Raw genomic sequence first — 20,511 nt, 5'->3', positions numbered from 1 at the left:
ATTTTGAAATTTCCAATGTTATCTCTTTCATCTTACCAGGCGCCAACATTGTTCTAACATTCCACGTTGCCACTTTCCAATCCATATCTCTCCTGATCTTAGATCGCTTATTCCGTAAATCATTATTCAAAGTTGGGTCTGTATTCCTGTTATTAATCCGAAAATCCTGTCCTATCCGAGGCTTTGTTGTGGGTTTCGCAACGAGTGTGAGTTTTTCCGGGGAAGGGTTGTTGGCCCTACGCCCAACCCCCAACCTGGAGGACCAGGGTCCTTTTTTTAGAGTTGCCATCTCCTAGGTACTTGCTTCCACTACAGCTTTCAGAGCGTAACCTACCCTGGATTTAATTTGGGTTAACTCCCTAGGTTCATCCGCCCTCTCTGCCGTTGGGATTTCTCCTCATCCGCCTTCAAGGCCGTTGACCGGCTTGCTAGTTTTGGTCCACCCCGGCTTTTTAATTTCACCGGTACCTCCCATATCTGGGAGGCATTCCCCTATCCGCCACCTGGGGAGGCGCCCGATGGAGGACTAGCAACCTCTCACGGGCATCATCAAATCTATTGTTTATAATTGTAGTGAGCGCCAAAAAACCAAGGCATCTAGCCGAAACCGGCCAACCAAAAAGCTTTCAATACCCATAATGGTTTTAAGTAGTAGTTGAGAATTTAGTCCAGTGATAAACAAAGATAAAAGAATACATGAGAATGTGTATGGAAGTTATGTGAAGAAAAAATTAAAATTTATTTTATGCATGTGAAAGATAATGTAAAAGTATAGAATAACAAGAACTCAGACGCTCAATAGTGATCAAAAGTGGATTAATGACTAATCTTCATCAATTATAGACAATATCACAACCTCATCATTAATATCATTGATTTATAATTATTATAACATTAAACTATCACCGTTCATCAATTATAATTCAGACCTTTATTTTTTTAAACAGAGATTATTTAAAAATAATTCATATTATTTAGGATATGAGAATCGAGTGGGCTATAAGATTATCATAAATATTATAATAATATAAGATTAAAAATTAAGGAAATAAAATGAGAGAACAAAGTTACTTATGTGATAAATTTTTCAATATAATATTCGCCATTTTTCTCAAGGATATTACGGAGCCCCTGAAATTTTCCCTGAAATAAGACTTATGCCAGTTGATAGGGCTTATAAATAGCTATCCATGGTATAAATTTGAAGAAAATCGTTAGAGCCATTTTCGAGAAAAACGTGAAAAACATGGTTTTTTAGTAATTATCCGCCATTTTTTCCGCCATCTTGAATTGAATTTCTTATTGTCGGGTCCTCATAGTATAAGGACCTTAAGTTTAAAATTTCAAGTCAATCGGTTAATTAGGAATGGACTTATCGTGTTCACAGACATACACACATACACACACACACACACACACATACACACACACAGACCAATACCCAAAAATCATGTTTTTGGACTCAGGGGACCTTGAAACGTATAGAAAACTTGAAATTGGGGTACCTTAATTTTTTTTGGAAAGCAATACTTTCCTTACCTATGGTAGTAGGGCAAGGAAAGTAAAAACTTGAAATTGGGGTACCTTAATTTTTTTTGGAAAGCAATACTTTCCTTACCTATGGTAGTAGGGCAAGGAAAGTAAAAATATTTGTCATGGCTTCCTTGAATTGGTCTTTTTGAGTTTGTCATTTTGTTACTTTGTCTTATCGTTTGTAAGTATTGTGATGTGGCCTGGTTTCCATAAATTTATTTATTCTAGTGGTTTGAATAAGCTCTTTTCCTTTCTATTGACATTATTTGCTGTCTAGTTGTTCGAACTCACTGCCAAAGCAAAACTGGAAGGTCATAGCTCTAGCAAATCTGAGGTAATCTAAATATCAGGAAATTGTCCAAGTATTTTTATTTTTTATTCTGATTAGTTTAAATAACTTAAAAGATTATGTTCAATTATGTTTTAATGTGGGAGGTTGAGTTTTACTTTCTTATTCTTTCAAAATAATGGCAATAAGATGATATTATTATGACTGTTTTGATTCTTGAATAATAAACATAAATAATTTTAAATAATCAAAAGTTTTTTGATCAGCTGTTTTAGCGCACTTGAAATTTGGACAATCTGGATGTCAACAATGCTTGTTATCGTTGACTGCGGAAGTTGAGGTTAGAAGTCCTATCCTACTCTGAAAATCGAATTCGAATAGTTTGTAATATATATTATTTGTATATCATTCATCCAAATTGAATTATAGTATCTTATTGCAGAATACTTTATTCAATTCTAGAAGCATAAACCAATTCCGTTTCATAATAAACTATTTGTAAAAACGTTCAGCACCAAGGAAATTGCCCAAGTAGTTCCAAAATTATACACCAGGTTTCGTGGCAAACGCAGTACTATGAGGTTAGAGTCGGATTCTATTATACTCTGAAAATTGAATTTGAATAGTTTATAATATCTTATTTGTATCTCATTTATCCAAATAAAATGATAGTATCTTATTGCAAAATACTTTATTCAATTCTAGAAGCATAAACTGATTCCGTTTCATAAACTATTTTGTAAACAAGTTCACATCAAATCAGAATCAGCTGACTTCAAGGTTATTTTACAGCCCTAGGGCCGTAAAACTTTTACCGGCCTGGTCAGAAAACAATCATTTTCGGCCTCCATATGACGCACGAAAACCAGCTCATTACATCCAAGTGGGGGCGAAAAAACTATTCTCACATGGTGGAGAGCTTTCGGGCCTAATGTCAAAGACCATATGAGGGACAAAGATGTTGAAGCGACAGAGCAATTTTTCATTAAAATAGGATCCCCACTGAAACCTACTGTCAAATTATTCTTGAAAAGAAATATTTAGCTGTTTCCATTATTTTCACCATTATTTAATTAAAAGTTGCGGTTTTCAAAGATAAAAATACAACAGCTCATGAGCAAGTTCTCTAATCCAGAGGGATCACTAGTTAAAAGTAGACAAAATAAATGGTGTACAATGATTTATGGAACCAACTAATAGTAAGTGCATTTTTCACTCCATAAGTGTTTTAAAAATTCAAGTTTCATATTAATAGTGAAAAAGTATGGATAAGCAACTCATTAATACAGAGTGGGGCAGAGCCGATTGACGAGTTTGGAAGGGTTCAACTTGTGAATGAACCGTTCAATTTGGGAAAAAATTCTTCAATTCAGTTTCAAATGTAGTTTTTATTGTTAATTTTTGAAAATTATATCAGGCCATCAGCAGCAATACACTGATGTAGCTTATTTTTGAAGTTTTAAAACGCATTTTGGCGCACTGCGATTGGTAAGGCCTGGATCTCTTCTCTGAATCGCTCCTTTAGTTCTTCCAAGATGTGTGGACGATTATTAAAAACTTCATTTTTGGAGTAACCCCATAGAAAAAGATCGCATAAGCTTAAATCGGGTGAGCGTGCCGTTTGTTGTCTCAACAAATTCATTGAAATGAGCCCTGTGTGGGCTGTAGCTTCATCCTGTTAAAGCATATTTCTCCCAAGTCATGTTCCACAGCAAGTCCTTCCAATTTGTGGCGCAGAAACATTGTCACATAACATTATCAAATTTTTCACATAAAATCAATACTTTCCTGAATAACAGATATCATGTGTTAGCCATATTTATAGATTACTCAAAAGCATTTGATACCCTTAACCATAAAATATTGTTAGAAGACCTCAATAGTATAGGAATAACTGGCAACAGACTTAGATTATTTGAGAGTTATTTGAAGGATAGATATTTTAAGGTTAAAATTGACGACAACCACAGTGATTTGATCAGAAATGATGATCTTGGAGTCCCTCAAGGAAGTATACTGGGTCCAGTTCTCTATAATATCTATGTTAATTCCATATCAAGTGTAATAAGACATGGTGAAATTTTTATGTATGCTGATGACACGGCTCTACTAGTCGCGCATAGAGATCCAAGGGCGGCCGAGCAATTACTCCAATCAGATTTCAATCGAATTCTCAGATGGTCTCATGATAGAAACTTGGTAATTAACAAGAAAAAACAGTGTTAATGCATTTCAAATCACCCCATATTAGATGTGAAGGAACTCCAAAAATCTTTGTTCACAACTGTAAGTGCCTCTTCACTAACTCTTTTGAAAACTGTAGTTGTCCATCTCTGTCTTTGGTCAGTGATACACGTTACCTTGGAATAATGATAGATTGTAGCATGAGATGGCATTCTCAAATTGACAATATATCCAAGAAACTCCAGGCATTAAGCGCTAAAATATTTTATTTACATAAAAACATCACTGTTGATTGCCTGTATTTAATTTATAAGTCGTTAGTAGAATCCATTATACGATATGGAGTTCAATCATGGGGCTGTGCTGCAAATTACTTATTATTGAGAGTAGAGAAAATACAGTTGAGGATCCTAAAAGTTATTTCGTCTAGAATACCCCATCTAAACTTAAATTTGAACAACCTTCAAACCCTACAAATTCTTTATCAAACTCTGACACCAAGAAATTTTTACACCTTCAAAATAATAGTATTTTTCAAAAATAATTTCCACTATAGACTTCTAGCTCCTCCTGCCCATTACAATTTCAGGTCACCAATAATATACCAAATTCCCCGGTTCAATAATATTTATGGAAAAAGATCTCTGCTCTACATAATACCTTTCCTTTTCAACAAACTACCTGCAAACATAAGAGACTACTCAAAAACGGACGTAATGATCTATGTAATAAACAATCCCAACTTGATTTCAACCCAGTGAAATCGAAATGAGAATAAAACACAGTGATAATAGTACTGTAAATTCTGAAATAACAATAAATATTTATTATCATTATTTGAATAATAATTTCTAATAGGCCTGCGTACGATGAATTTTCTTTTTCATCTTTCAAATAGCCTATTCCGCTGGTTTTGAATTATTATATATATGTTGTAAAGTCACTGCCGCCAGCCTGAACGACTAATAATTTAGTAATATTAATATTGTATAAAATACTTCCTACTTTATTCCTTCTTTTATTCCTTTTAGTTCTTAATTAACTCCTTATTTATCATGCTTATAATAATGTTATTTATTAACTCTATTACTCTTCTTCTGATTATTATGTTCTTTTTTATTTTCTCATTATTATTGTAATTCCTTTTTTTTCATTTCTTGTATTCACGACAAATAGCCTAATTTTATTTTATTTGTACTTTATTTTAATTTAAAGTTGTAAAACTTTTGTTTTGATATGGCACCTGCTGAAAAACCCATGGGTTTAGCAGGACCCAACATTGTAAAAAAATTATTTTCCAATAAAATTGATTGATTGATTGATTGAACGCTGGGAAGTGACATTGACGGTGGTGTTGCCAATCTCAAAGAACTATGGCTCTCCCGATTTAAGCGATCTTTTTCTATGGGGTTACTCCAAAAATAAAGTTTTCAAAGATCACCCACACACCTTGGAAGAACTAGAGGAGCGAATCAGAGAATAGATGCAGGCCTTACCAATCGCAGTGTGCCAAAATGCGTTTTGAAACTTCAAAAATAAGCTACATCAGTGTATTGCTGCTAATAGCCGCCATTCAACTGATATGATTTTCAAAATTAACAATAAAAACTACATTTCAAACTTAATTGAACCCATTACATTTTGTTTTTCTATGTTGAACGGTTCATTACTTATAACCCTTCCAAACTCGTCAATCGGCTCTGCCCCACTCTGTACTTTGTGATATACTGTATATTCAACAATTTCTAATCTCATTTTCAAGTTATAAAATTATTAGTGTATATATTCATTCACCTGGCGGCAGCCATCCACTCATCGTAGAGGTGATCGGTTAGAAGAGGTTCTGGTAATTCCCTGAGGTAAGACTTGAGCACACCGGCTATGATGTGCGGATCCCTGTAATCCATAAGCGTTTCCATCTCCATGCAGCCGGCATCGAAGCTCAGTTTCATTCTTCGCATTTTAGAGGCACCTGCAACCATTCACTTTATTGAAATACTACATTACGTCATCATTACGGTGAGGCTAGTTTACCGTATGAGTCTAAGTATAAGTATATTATTCTTCAATATTCTAGAAACAAGTTTTCCAACAAGAGGCCTCCACACGAATCTATTGATTTGAAATTCTAATTAATACGTTTTTGTCTTCTAATCATTTTAGTAATGATGATAAATTTTACTAACTATTAAATGGTTAGAATAATCGTTTGGAGTTTGTTGTAAATAGCCTATGATAATTCTGCCCCCAACTTCGTTTCGGGCATAAACAACCGTAGCTTTCAGGTAAACTAGCATTACCGCCATTGTGACATAATCTACTATTAAAATGATTGGAAATTAATAATTTCAATAATTGTTACCAGCATTTGAGATTTAGTAGAAGAATTAAAATTAAAGAAGTATTGGTTTCAAAACGAAACTGCAGTCCTTTAGTACAAATTTAATGAATGTGAATGTGACAAAAATAAAACTGAGTTTTTTCAATTATGGAGAAGTTTCACAATATCAATTCTTATCAATTAGTAGAAGTTTTTTTAAACTACTTATTTGCCAATTGATATAAGCCTATAAGGCCAAAAATACTCATAAAATAGTAGTAAATCAACCGGTCATCTCTAAAACTATCAATATGATAGAGAAAAGATAGCTTTAAGAAGATATCCCATGTACGCGTTTATGTTCCAATTTTCACTGTTAACTCAAGCCGATAGTCCAAGTAGTTCTTTTTCGTGAAGCTATCTGATGCTGGTAGTCTCTCATACTGTGTACTGCTTAAGGTGTGTACAGATATACGCGCCGCGAACATGAGCAATTCACTTTTAATCAGCTGACTATATCTGTATTTTTACAGAAACGGTAAGATACAGATATAAAAAGCTTTGCAAAAGCTGATTAAAAGTGAATTGCTCATGTTCGCGGCGCGTAAATCTGTACACACCTTTACACTCTCACCCCAACAAAATAGTAATAATAAACATTATTCGATAGTAATTGGCTTAAAATTTGGAACTTAAACGACCTACACCATGGGATATCTACTTATGCTATCTTTTCTGTATGTCAATATCATGTCACACATTGACTGTCTCAGTTAAGAATTGACGCGTCAGCAATCATAAGAGAAGAAACTAGAAAGCTTATAAGTGTCAAAAAATTTAGAAAAGCATGATAATTAATACAGTAAACTGACCACCGGCTACCCTAAACAGTCCTTCCTCATCCATGCCAAGGGTTAACAGTCCACAGACACACAACTCTATGGGATAGGCGATTTTGCGTCCTGTCACCCTCAAATGGTCCTCCAGAGGGAAACCGAACACTGGCTTCATACTGCTATCACCTGTCAATCAACGTTAAATTATACTAGTACAAAATTCAAACAATTAAGAAAGTAATACATGATCGAGTATTAAATATTGTAAAGGTTAATCCTTGTTTCCATTACCACAGATTCAGCGCTGCAACATGACTAGCATGACTACGCTTACACATACTATATATGCGTAAGTCAGATTTCCGAAAATACCCAAAAATAAGGGAGTTTTGGTTACTTTTATATATTTTTATAGTGCTCAAGGTCTCACAATTGTGCTAAGTTAGCGTCTACAATATCAATACAGCCACTTTCATGCAGTTTGCATCAAAATGGAAACAATGGGCGAAAAGTTGTAAAAATCGCTCAACAAGATTGCACAACTCGCAGTGTTGTTATGACATTACAAATTGCCAGAATGGAAACTAGGCTTAAATACTATTATTTGTCATTACATACCAAGTAAATTGCACCAATACAATGTAATCAAACTTGAGGTAATCAACCTTCAAATTGAATTCAAAATATTGAAAATCTGGAAATATTATTGTGTGTTGTCTCTAGCATTAAGCTGGCCACTAACGATAGGACATGCATGATAAACATGTGTGTACATGCACACATATGTTCATCATGCATGTTTTGTCATCAGCGAGAGGCTTCTAACATAAAATAGACAACCAATAACAATAGATAAACCACTGGAAAACTACAAATTATAATGATACAAAAAATGCAAGCTCAAATAGAGCAGCGAAGAAAAAAATCGGAAACACAAAAAACCTAACCTTAAAAAATTTTGCTCGAAGCTTTCAACGTGTATATTATGACTGTAAGACGGGTATGTCTACAGAAAATAAAGAGTACCCTAATAATTATAGTATGTAGTAATATTTGAGATTACTTACAGATACTTGTTTCTAATTCGGGTATCATTTCATCTAATATGGTCAATGCGTTTTGGTGATAGGTCCTTTGGAGTTTAGCGTATTCTAATACTGTTCTAGCTATATCCGATTCCTTAGAAATTAATTGGAACATTTCACAGGCTAAGGCATCCTGAAAACATACAAAAAAATCAGAAATAGTAAATACTGGTTGAATAGCAAGTAATGAGTTATAGTAAAAAGTAGCTCATAGTAATAGTAATTATTTTACTCATTAATCAAATCAGCTAGGTAAGAAAAAAACATAAAAAATGTTAACCTTTAAATCAAATCAGCTAAGAAGAAAACAAGAAACAGATAAAAAGTTTAACCTTTATATAAAATCCTTTGTATATATAGACCAAATGGTTATTACAATATGCTAACATTATAATTTTTTCGAAGACTTTATTTTAATTTTAATATTGAAAAAATAAATTGTCAATTTTGAAGGCTGATCGGTTGAAGGGGCGTTTACATTAGTCAAGTTTTCTTCAAGTTTGAGTAAAATTAATGTTTTTAGCAGACTTGAAGTCAAGGTTGCAAGAACAGAAACTTGAATCCACTATACCAATGTAGACCCTTCTCAAAGTTTTGTTGATTCAAGTAGATGTTGAACATGTTCAACTTTTGGATTCAACTCAAATCTGCAAGCCAACAGTTAGTTGTCAGTCAATGTAGAATAAATAAAACAACTAAATAAAAAAATATTATGCAGATGAAGGGGAAAACTTCGAGACTAATTATTAGATTTTTTACTTCATACAAGTATTCAAGTTATACACTTTTGAGGTTATGGAAACTTGACTAAGTTTTCAAAATAGCTCATTTAATACAAAAAAATGTTGAAAAACTTCAATTCAAGGAAACTTGACTAATGTAAACGCAGCTTAAGGGACAAACTCCAACAGAATGAATAGCTTATTCTTTGTCAATTCAGTAGTTTATTCCAACTAACAGCAATCAGGAAAGTAAGAAAAGTTTGAGACTCACTCGACATTGTTCTACTTTAGTTTCGGCCTCCTCGAGCTCATCCTTCAACGAGTCGAGCTTGGAGCCGACGGTGGCACTTGCACTGGCACTGCTGTGTTTCAGTGCTGCATGGTATCTGTCAACAATCAATCAATCAGTCAGTCAATCAATCAATCAATTACAATTGAATCTGCAAACTATCAAGCTACAAAAGATTGCAACAACAATTAAGATAATCCCAAATACACAAGAAAATATACATTGTCATTACCACCTAATAAAATAGGATTACTGTCTTAATAATCATCTATCTTGGAATTTGACATTTTTTTGCACGACTCAAATCGTACGACTCCAGTCTATCCGACCTTTCGATTTGACTTATTCAAAATTTTGTAATTAAATGCTTATTTTGATTAAACCTTTTTCAATGGTAGACCTATAAAATGAGGAATTTTACTACTTTTACAACAAATTTGTACGTGTTCTTGTTTATATTCACGCTTTTCCAAATCCTAACCTCACTTTATTGTACATTTATGGGATACTCAAATCTCACATCTCTTGGCAACCATTCAGTCGAGTCGCCAGGAAACTCAGTCGCAAGTATCCAATGGCTGGATCTGGAGTGCACCAACGGCTGAAAATCCGAACAGGGATCGTCCTATCATTTGAGGTTAGGATTATGATTAGTGTTAAGGAGAAAAATGAAATTGAAAGAATAAGACGTTCATGTTGTCAATACATTTATATTTCTGTTGTCAATACTACATCATCAACGTCTCATTCGATCAATTATGGTGAAGTATCAAACATCTCTTACCATACAATCAAAATTGAATAAAAGGTTAAAGTTAGCTCCCTTAGAGGAAGGTTTGGGGTTAGATTTTAGTTTTAAAATTACATTATGAAGTAATAAGACGTTCATGTTGTCAATACTACAGCATCAATGTCTTATCCGTTCAATTAAGGTGAAGTATCAAAAATCTCTTACCATACAATCAAAATTGAATAAAAGGTTAAAGTTAGCTCCCTTAGAGGAAGGTTTGGGGTTGGATTTTAGTTTTAAAATTACATTATGAAGTAATAAGACGTTCATGTTGTCAATACTACAGCATCAATGTCTTATCCGTTCAATTAAGGTGAAGTATCAAAAATCTCTTACCATACAATCAAAATTGAATAAAAGGTAAGTTAGCTTAGAGGAAGGTTTGGGGTTGGATTTTAATTTTAAAATTACAATTTGCCGTTTTTCAATTTCACATCAAGTTTGTCATCGTAGTTGACAAAACATTACTTGAATTATCATGCTAGAAAATGTATTCAGAAGGAATCAATGTAACCATAGCTGATAAAATATAGAATAAGAACATATCCCATGGTATATGTTCCAATTTTCAATTTCAACTCAAGCTGACAGTCATAGTAGTTCTTTTTCGTGAAACTATGTGATGTGATGCTGGTAGTCTCTCATACTGTGCCGTTCTTACACTCTCACCCGGCCAAAACAGTAATAATAGATAATAGTAAACAGTAATCGGCTTGAGTTAACAAAAAATCGGCTTGAAATTTGGAACATAAACTATGGTGTAACTATCTATGCAATGTGGTGTGATTTACTGACTTGGTGCGCGCCGACTCCATATCGAGCATGGCCTTGTTGAGGTTGCGCCGCTGCTTGAGAATGTTTGGCACATCCGAGTCGCTCACCTGCTGCAGCATGGCCAACACTCCCCCCTCCACCCGCGCCTCGTGGTCCACGTACGTGTTGGCCAGGCACATCTCCAGTTTGCCGCATTCCACCACTATGTGTCTACAACAACAAGTAGAAAATATAGATAAAGAAGAAGAAAGGAGGAGAAGAAGAAGCAGTAGTGGTGGAAGGAGAAGGAGGAGGAGATGAATAATAATAATAATAATAATAATAATAAGAAGAAGAAGAAGAAGAAGAAGAAGAAGAAGAAGACGCAACCGTTCAATGGTTTAAAGCTGACATAAAATAATGTAATAGTACAGTCCAGTCCAGAGTTTGGATACATAAGAGAAGTCCAGAACCAATATTGAAGCATGCAAAATTTTCTTTGAGCTAGATACATAGTAGCCTAGAAGCCTCATATTTTCGGTTCATTTTCCAGTTTTCAGCTCATTCTTCTCGGCTTGTCAAATCATATTCAAATGGAATTCAAAAGTGTATGGAACATAACCTACTTTTTGGACTATAATAGTGTATAAATGAAAATTCGGAGAAGAAATAGTTTTGGGCTGTGCCTTTTGGTACTTCCCCAATCATTTTAATAAATATTGTGTTCTGTGTATAAATACATTTTCCATTTCTCTCGCAAATTTGAATTGTGATACATGATTTTGAACCGCCTTGACAAGCCGAGAAGAATGAGCTACAGCACGAGGATATCCGATCATTGTGTCAAAAGTTATGAGTGTTTGATATTTTGATCCTTTAGGTGTTTTCATGCGCGCCTCTCCACTAAATTAAGTGCATCTAACGGCTGATTCTCATAGAACATGATATTATGAACTTATATTTTCAATTTTCACTTTCATTGAATAGTTTTTATTATTTTTTTATCATATCATGTAAATTGTGTGAAAATGGAAATTTGATTTGATATCAGTGTGCGAAATCTCAATGTGAGGACAATGAAGTTAGTGATGATGGTTGAAGCTGGAAGTCAGGTTTTTCAAAATACAAGAAGCATTGTATTTATCTAGAAGTTATCTCACTACTCTAGCAGCTATATGATACATCGCTCTCTCCAAGATAAAATACCTAAATACCTGTAAATACCTATGGGACCACATATCGCTGACTGACTGAGCCAGCATAAATTATAAGCATATATATTCATTTTATAAGAGAGCAAAGAATCAAGTAGTAAATAATGATTAAAAAGTGTATTATTTAGCCTAATTATAATGAAACATATAAAAAATTATTTCAAGGTTTGAATTGCTTAATTATTTTGTTAAATTTTATTTCTAATGTAAAAGAATCAGGAAAATCGCTATTATTTTATTGAAAGAATTTAATAAAGAAAGTGTCATAAAAAATAATAATTTCATGATAATGAGAAAACAAACACTTCAATTTAAAGCCAACAAATCTGAAAAAAATATATTTCTTTGTTTACATATTATACAAGTAATGGATCGCCGTTGGTTATAGATACCATGAATAACAATAGTACAACTAATCTTCTAAGAAGAAGGATGACGTAAATAGGTTAAGCCACACAAGGTGTAACCTAGAACGTGACACTGGCAGACAATAAACAGAGGCTAAATCCGTGGCATCCTGTCCATTATCTAATCTAGCTGAGAAGACTTTAGCCTAAAGCAATTCAATAAAATACATCAATTGACACAAAGCTGAACGCTAAAAATATCATGTTAAAGTGAACTCTAGACATTTGTTTGAACAAAGAGCACACTAGTAGAGCAATCTAATCTCTAGCTAGATATAATCTCTACTCTTTCTAGAATATATTTATATATTGTATTGTAGATGAATAGACACTAATCTGAATAAACATCACTAGATAGCCTAGAGCGTTATGTATCAAGTATAAATTTATCAACGAACGCATATTCATAATGATAAGTGTCTCAGTTTGGAAGGACTTGGAATCAAGTCATTAATTGAGAACGGAACTAATATCATGGACTGTTGCCATAAAATTTTAGTGAATTATCGATTAAATAATCACACATAAAAAAATACTGAGGGAAATTCTTATTTTTAAACATGGATGAACTTCAAAGACCACCATTAGGATTGCAGTAATTATTGTAAAGCGCGTGTAATGTGAAAATTTCATTGACAAAACAAAGTATATTGATGAATGACATTTATTATCAATTTATGAATCACTCAGTTTTCGGTATTTAGTGTGTAACACTAAGTTAACTCACTCGATTATTGATGAGTTTCGTTAAAAATGTCACTAGTAATTTGACAGTATAAGAGCTATTTAAATTAGTAGAATAACTCTGTTCCATTTAATTTTATCAGTGTCATGCATTGTCATTTATACAATATTGACACAAATCACATACAAAAAATACTAATCATAGTCTCACACAAATACATGATCATATAAAGTGTACATGTTACATTCGTTTAAGGAAACACAGCTCAGAAAAATACGATAAACCCAATTTTGGGCAAAAAGAGATTTTGCCATCATGGAAAACGTATTTCAAAACTTACAAACTAGACGAATGACGAATGAATGTTTTGTCAATTTTATGTGATGAGTTTTTTATACAACTTTTCCTCTAACAACTTGATCTCCATCAATTCTTTAGCTTCGTAGTAAAATTGGGTGAAATTGATATTTAACGAGATTTCGTGTTAATTTTTGTCTTTTGAGTAACAACTCCCATCATGATTTTTATACCGGTATTTGAATATATATTCCTATTCCTATTCCATAGAGATGATCCCTACTCAATGAGAATTTATTTCAAGCAATAAGATAAGCGTTAAAAATTATCGCATTCATAAGTAATATGAATATACTAGATAGATATGAATGATGCTCAACATTGCATAAACTCACCTAAGAAGAAAATCCTCATCAAATGAGCTGCATTCCAACATAGATATGCCCAGGTTGTAGTCTGGGCTTTTTTTCTGCGAAAAAATAACAGGTTCAAAGTTATTAAAAGAGTTTTTGAAAGAAACATTAATTTTATTCTCTCATCAAGTGAAGCACAGTGGCGTATCCAGGGGGGGATATGGGGATGTATCCCCCCCCCCGAAATGGAACCTGAATTTTTTGTGACTGGATCAGCCACAAAAATTAGCATCTAATAGGCCTACCATATTTCCGTTATATTGTACTATGTAAGTCGAGAAATATAAAGGGGTGAGAGAATAGCACTGCAATAGCATAGCAATGATGATAATAATAATGACCTATTTTCTTATAGACAGTGATGAGTAGTCTAGTGCGTAGGGATTAGATAGCAGGGGATAGAGAAACATACAAATAGCACTTCAAAGTTAGATCACTTTTCACCATCTATTTTATTATAAATAAATTCAATATAGCTTATATTGCTCTAGTAGATTATAGTTTATTCAGTTTCATGCATATCCTTGAACAAAGCTCCAGCAGCTCCTTCGAGAGAGTACCCCCGAAAATTTCACAGTCATGATGAAGGGGCGTAGTTTCTACCGTGGACAGGAGGGGCACATCCCTCTAATATTTGAAAAAATGTTTTCCCCCCGCCCAAAACAATATAAGTTTGAATACTCAAGTAAGAATCAAGCAAATTTGAAAAAAATTGTTAATCAAGTTAAAACAAAGCCTATAAAGTAGGTTTAAATAATGCTTTATTGGAGCCAAAATTTAAGCATTCTAACTTGATATCAGAACAATAATGAGTAGGCCTTCTACAAAATCACTATTTCTCTTTAAACCGAGATGAAAGACATTATTTGAGAACTATATACATATTATCTAGAAATAAATAAAATTGATTAGCCTAACTAATTGAATAAATAAACAAACATGTAAATCTATACGGAATTTTCTTTAAATTGAGATGGATGACATTATTTGAGAACTATATACATATTATCTAGAAATAAATAAAAAGATTAGCCTAACTAATTGAATAGATTAATTAATTTGAAACAAAATTAAGCATACCAGTCTTTTTTCTCGAGCAGGAGCGTCTTGACCTAGGCCAAGCAAACTGGCTGTCAGCTTCTTTCCAGTGTTCTGGCATGCTGTCTTAATGAACTCGACTCGTTTCTCGGCCGCTTGCAGGTCATCCGATAAGGCTTCTGTTTTTCCAGCTCTAACGCACAAAAAACGCATTTTTGTTATTTGCATCCCTTCCATATTGGTTCATTTATTAATATTTATAATAACCTTTTAATTATTTATATTTATTAATAATTATTATATTTAATAATATTTTTATTAGTTTGGCATGTACAATGAGTGATGTCTATAGCTTACTAAATTTCCAGTCATTAATACTCTTCGCATTTTTATTTATTTATTATTTCAATTATTCAGTATTACACAACTTCCAGAGAAGTACCACAGGCTTGAGCTTGAAACTGTTCCAATTCTAATTTATTCAACAGTCCAAATGTAAGCAGGTTATGTGTCACACATTTTCGAACTACATACTCAAATTTACAATCCGAGATTAATAAGACAGAATTTACACATTGAGAGACGATTCTTTCAAATATAAAAAGAGCTATGTATTGTTTCAGTATCACACTTAAATATAGACTCAGATTATGGGAACATTTTCCTACAGTAAAAGACAAAAGTGAGCAATGGCCTTGCTAGGGAAATGTCCCAGATATTGCTTTGTGTTTTTGTAAAGGTGATATAGTTGATATCTATAAGACTTATTGAATGAAAACCAATCTGGCAACACCGGAATCCAGAAATGGATAGCGCCATCTGTTTTGACAAATTTAATGACAGACAAGGATAGCATCACCAATGTTAAACAAATACTGCCATTATATTTATTTATTACAGAACAAAGAAGACTACAGGCATTAAGCCCAAAACAGTCATCACTACCATTTACAATCGTATTACGCAAGTAACTAAAATAAATAAAAATAAGAGATACAGTAGGCTACATGCAATTCACAAATACATAAGAAAGTTGATAAGTATGAGAAAAGCATGAGTAATTGAAAGTAATTCAAGTATAAGTAATAATACAGAATGAAGATGATAAGTTATAAAAAGAATACAATTGAACATAGAAACAGGTTAAGGGGAAACAAGTGCCACTGTGGAAAGAAAATTGATAAAGCAGAGAAGAAGAAAAAGTGTTAATAACAATAATATTCAAGTATAAAAGTTAATCGATTTAAACTGTAGGTTTGATCAACTCTATAAAACAAATAAGAATCACGGACATCATATTAATTGAATCAATTCAGAAACTGAATTCAAATTCAATTATGAATAGCCTCAATAATGCGCCTTCTAACCTCACTAACAGGGCCATGCACATCAACACCTTCACAAAAGCTATTGAATAGGCTCAGAACTCTATTAAGTGGAGAGCAGAAGTTATGAAGGGTCCTTGACCTTGGTACATGAAAGGTCCTAACTCATTGAACGTGGGTACCTGGAAACCAATCCTAGAGGAAAGCGGGTGAATTAATGTAATTTATAATGTAGTTTATAAGGTAAACCTCACTATAGACCACTGACTTGCAAAGTTTATTCATAACAGTTCTATTATCCAAGAATTGGAAGGCAACGTTGAATAAAATAGTATTTACCTGGAAAATGTCTGATCTGCAAACTGTTTGACCCTAAACAATTGCTTCTTCATTCTCAAGGAGTCAGTTTAGATTAATGCTACGATAATTTCATTTCTAATTCATCTGGAACAAAAAAAAAACATAGAGTTAAAACTTTAGCACAATTGTGTGTGCAAAACTTATAAATTATGACATTTTTGGAATCAATAAATCACAAACAATCAAGTCAACCATAAAGCTTAAAAGGCACTACTCACACTACCGCCACTCCAGTCGCGACTCGCGAGTACCAGTTTTTCAGACCTTTCAACTTAACTTATTTAAAATTGTGAAATTAAAGGCTTATTTCGATCAAACTTTTTCAATGGCATGAAATGAGAAATGTTACTACTTTTTCAACGATGAACGTTCATATTCACGCTATTTCAATTCAAATCCTAACCTCACTTTTTAAACCTATAGGATTCACAAGTCGCACGTCTCTTGGCGATTTGACATGCTGGTCGCCACGATACGTAAGACTCGATTATCCTAGATTTCAATTCAATTTTTCTTCCGTCTGTGACCATTGTGTATATACCGGATAGACATTGTCGTTTAATAAAAACACAAAAGTTCAAATATTTACACTTATCTCAAGATGGCCGATCAAAGAGACTGACAAAGCTAACAATCTCCTCCTCATTCAACGAATAGAGAGGGAGGTTAATTAGTTTCTCTCGGAGCGGTTTCTTGAATCCCGCACCTGCAGTGGAAGTCTATTGAGAATGTTCAATGCGCGCATTGGGAAGCAAGTGTGCAGCTTAGCCAATCTAGAGTAGGAAAGGTCAATGTTGTCTCGTATTCTAGTTGAATAGTTGTTGATCTGGCCTCTTGCTTGGAGTGTGTGAAGTTGGCCTTTCAGAAGAACAAGAGAGCTCAGCACATATTGTAAGGACAGTAAGTATTCCTAGCTCCCTGAACAGCGGGCGAAAATGCTCCAAGTATAATGATGATGTTATCTTGCGAAACAGTAACTTTCTTTTGTAGAAGTAGAATTCTCTGACATCCACTTGCATGATCCCATAGTTAATGTTGCTATGAAACAAACCATGGTACGCAGTAAACAGGTAATTCTTTGGAGCATGACTTCTCAATTTCCGTATCAGATATATTACATATCAGAGAGTCGGTTTACATATCAGAGAGTCGGTTACATATCATATCGATGTGTTGATCACATCAGTGATGAGTCAACCATGAATCCAAGGAGCTTAACCTCAGGCCCACCAAAAGGAGGCAGACCATGCCTCAGGGTACACAGAACATTTTGTGTCTTCTCTCCATTCATACACAGTTTGTTTGCTCTAAACCATGTGCTCGTCGACTCCAATAGTTCAGCAGACCTCAGCACAGCCAATTGAGGATCTTCATCCTGTGCAATGAGAGTTGTGTCGTCAGCAAACAGCAGGGCTTTTCCATTCATACTAAGGTCATTTATAAAAATGAGGAACAGCAGAGGGCCAAGAATTGATCCCTGCGGCACTCCATACTTGACCTGAAGCTCCTTTGATTTGGCATTGTTAACTGTTATAACCTGCCTACGCCGTGATAAGGTACACCTCCATTGTTTTCATGGATACTCCTCAAACACCATATCTCATGAGCTTCCCCAACTAAATATCATGAGATACGCAAGCAAAAGCCTTGGTGAGGTCACATAAGGTCATGGCAATTGAGTGTTTCTTCTCCATTGCCTCAAGTATGGATTCCACCAAGCGTTGGACAGCACCCAACTGCTAAAAACTGCCAGACTAAAATGACGACCACGGCTGCTGTAGTGGGATCACTACAAGTATACACGTAAGTATACCATTAGTTGACCTCCCACGGTGAGAACAAAATTGATCCTCTCACAGACAATCTTTGCAAAAACAGGAATTAGAGATAGTTAGTCAGGATAGGTAGACAACTATTTGAACCACTCTTGACAAAGAGTTGACAACTCTTCAAAAAGGAAGATGTTCAAAAAGAGAGGTTAGGATTTGAAGTGGAATATCGTTAATATAAACTAGAACACGTTCAAATTTGTTAAAAAGTAGCAAAATTTTTCATTTCATTTCATTAAAAAAAGTTTGATCGAAACAAGCCCTTAATTACACAATTTTAGATAAGTCTAGTTGAAAGGTCTGAAAACTGGTACTCGCGACCGGAGTCTTAGGATTTGAGCCGCGGCTCGAGTTGAGCCTTACTCAACAATCAAATTTGAAAGTCATTGAAGTGGATATACAACATGAACTAATATAACGATAATAATTACACAATGTTTATTGAAATGAGTTATTAAGGTGTGAGTGAATTTCTAGTCGACAAGTTGAGGACCGAAGGGTATGATCACATTGAATGTGTGCAAGTGCACACGTGTTCAAGCATTACCAAGCGCGCAAAGTACGAAACAAAGCCTGGAAATAGCAATTCTATTTTCACACTAAACGCGTGCACTTGCTGGTAGCTTACGAACAGCTAAATGCAAGTCAGGACATGTTACAATGACTTGCGTGATATGACATGCACTTGCACATACCAGCATCCTGTGATCAAACTCTTTCCTCATCGACACTTACTCTAGCCAATCAAGTGACATAAATTTTTATTGTATTGCTGAAAATTAAGACCAGCATAATAACTATTTAGTGTTTATGAGATCATGACGCGATCCAACCAAGGATTTTAATTCAAGGACATTAATTTAGGAATTGATAATATAGGCCTATTTACAAATGTTAGATAAGTACATACATTTTAAAAACACCACTCGATTAACGAGCAAATTCAATGTTACTTCTAGTTACAAAACATATCAATAAATAACTACCGGTAGGTATATTAGTTAGTCCTTCAAAAGGTAAGTGTAATGATTCAAATGGCACCATAATTCATCCTAAGCCAAGATACCCATAATAGACGCAACAATGTTTAATATTGTAGAATTAAAAAAAATTATCGTTAGCTTTTTTCAAACCTTAGCTTAAAGGGCCCCTTTAAGATAAACAGGCATTTCTGTAGGAGTAACAAAAAGTTTGTAAAATGTAAATACAGATGGACTACACGAGCCAGTCTTATCAATAGTTTTAGAGTACAAAATAGGCTAACATCAACACGTCTAAACCAAACTTGAATTTCCGGGTAGGTACACACTCAAAAAGGGGAAAAGATGTCCAGAAAGATAATTAAAAGAAAATAGTCAGAGACAAAATAAGCAGTATGCATGAGTTCATTAGAACTAATCCACAAAATAATGATAATGTACTTGATTAAAAATAATAATTTCACCTTGAATTTGTTATTGTTTAGATAACCTAAACAGTAGTTTCAATACATCATTTAACAACTGTATAATGAATCTAATGAGAAAAGACTTTTCCGACAATATAACAAAACGTCAAACATTCTTAATTAGCGATTCAAGAAAATATTATAATTTGTTTTCAATCATGCACTTTGAAATTACTCCACCCACCAGCAACAAAGATTAGGTGGCAATTCAATCACTTCTAAAATTACACCTACAATAACAATTTTTATCAAATCTGTATTCTCAAAAGAAATGATTGTGCACTTACAATCGTGTAGAGAAAATAATCAAGTAATTCCTGTATGAATTGTTTTGCTTTCAGTATTACGATTTCAAAATAAATTCAATAATATTAGATGATGGAATGATGAGCTGAACTGATTTCCATTGCCAAATTCACTGCGGATTGTGAATCATATTGGTTATCAACGCTGTCTACTCTGAAAAGAAAATCCGTGAAACTTGTTTGATTATCTAAATATAATTAAAATTAAACATCTATCCAACTAAGATTTACATTATTGTATATATAAAACTGAGATAATATAAGACGATTTATTATTATTCATTTCTCCACAGAGGAAAGACAGATTAAATCAAAAAACCATTCCTTGAAGAATTACAATTCATTGGAAAATGGCTTTGGTTTGTTAATTGAAAATTTGTTTTTCAATTT

General features: G+C 33.8%; 1 protein-coding gene across 5 annotated transcripts in view; it reads right to left on the bottom strand.

Moving 5' to 3' along the window:
• Positions 1 to 20,308, bottom strand: part of LOC111043933 (rho GTPase-activating protein 44) — a 47,774-nt gene extending 27,466 nt beyond the window's left edge. For 2 of the 5 annotated variants that reach the window (XM_039434801.1, XM_039434803.1), the window contains exons 1-9: positions 20,104 to 20,302; positions 16,520 to 16,624; positions 14,898 to 15,048; positions 13,800 to 13,873; positions 10,844 to 11,032; positions 9,241 to 9,355; positions 8,230 to 8,380; positions 7,199 to 7,348; positions 5,801 to 5,978 (exon numbers count right to left, since the gene is read on the bottom strand). In XM_039434801.1, coding sequence (XP_039290735.1) covers positions 5,801 to 5,978; positions 7,199 to 7,348; positions 8,230 to 8,380; positions 9,241 to 9,355; positions 10,844 to 11,032; positions 13,800 to 13,873; positions 14,898 to 15,048; positions 16,520 to 16,572 — 1,061 coding nt within the window. In that variant the 5' untranslated portion in view covers positions 16,573 to 16,624; positions 20,104 to 20,302. Of the gene's footprint in view, positions 1 to 5,800; positions 5,979 to 7,198; positions 7,349 to 8,229; positions 8,381 to 9,240; positions 9,356 to 10,843; positions 11,033 to 13,799; positions 13,874 to 14,897; positions 15,049 to 16,519; positions 16,625 to 19,813; positions 19,980 to 20,103 lie in introns of those variants that run through there. The other 3 variants (XM_039434805.1, XM_039434804.1, XM_039434802.1) reach the window with 3 other exon arrangements.
• Between the last annotated feature and the right edge of the window lie 203 nt (positions 20,309 to 20,511).

This window comes from Nilaparvata lugens, chromosome 8 (assembly GCF_014356525.2).
Source record: "Nilaparvata lugens isolate BPH chromosome 8, ASM1435652v1, whole genome shotgun sequence".
In the NCBI taxonomy this organism is placed as follows: domain Eukaryota; kingdom Metazoa; phylum Arthropoda; class Insecta; order Hemiptera; family Delphacidae; genus Nilaparvata; species Nilaparvata lugens.
Note: the sequence above shows the minus strand (reverse complement) of the source record. Positions and strands in the feature narration are given on the sequence as shown.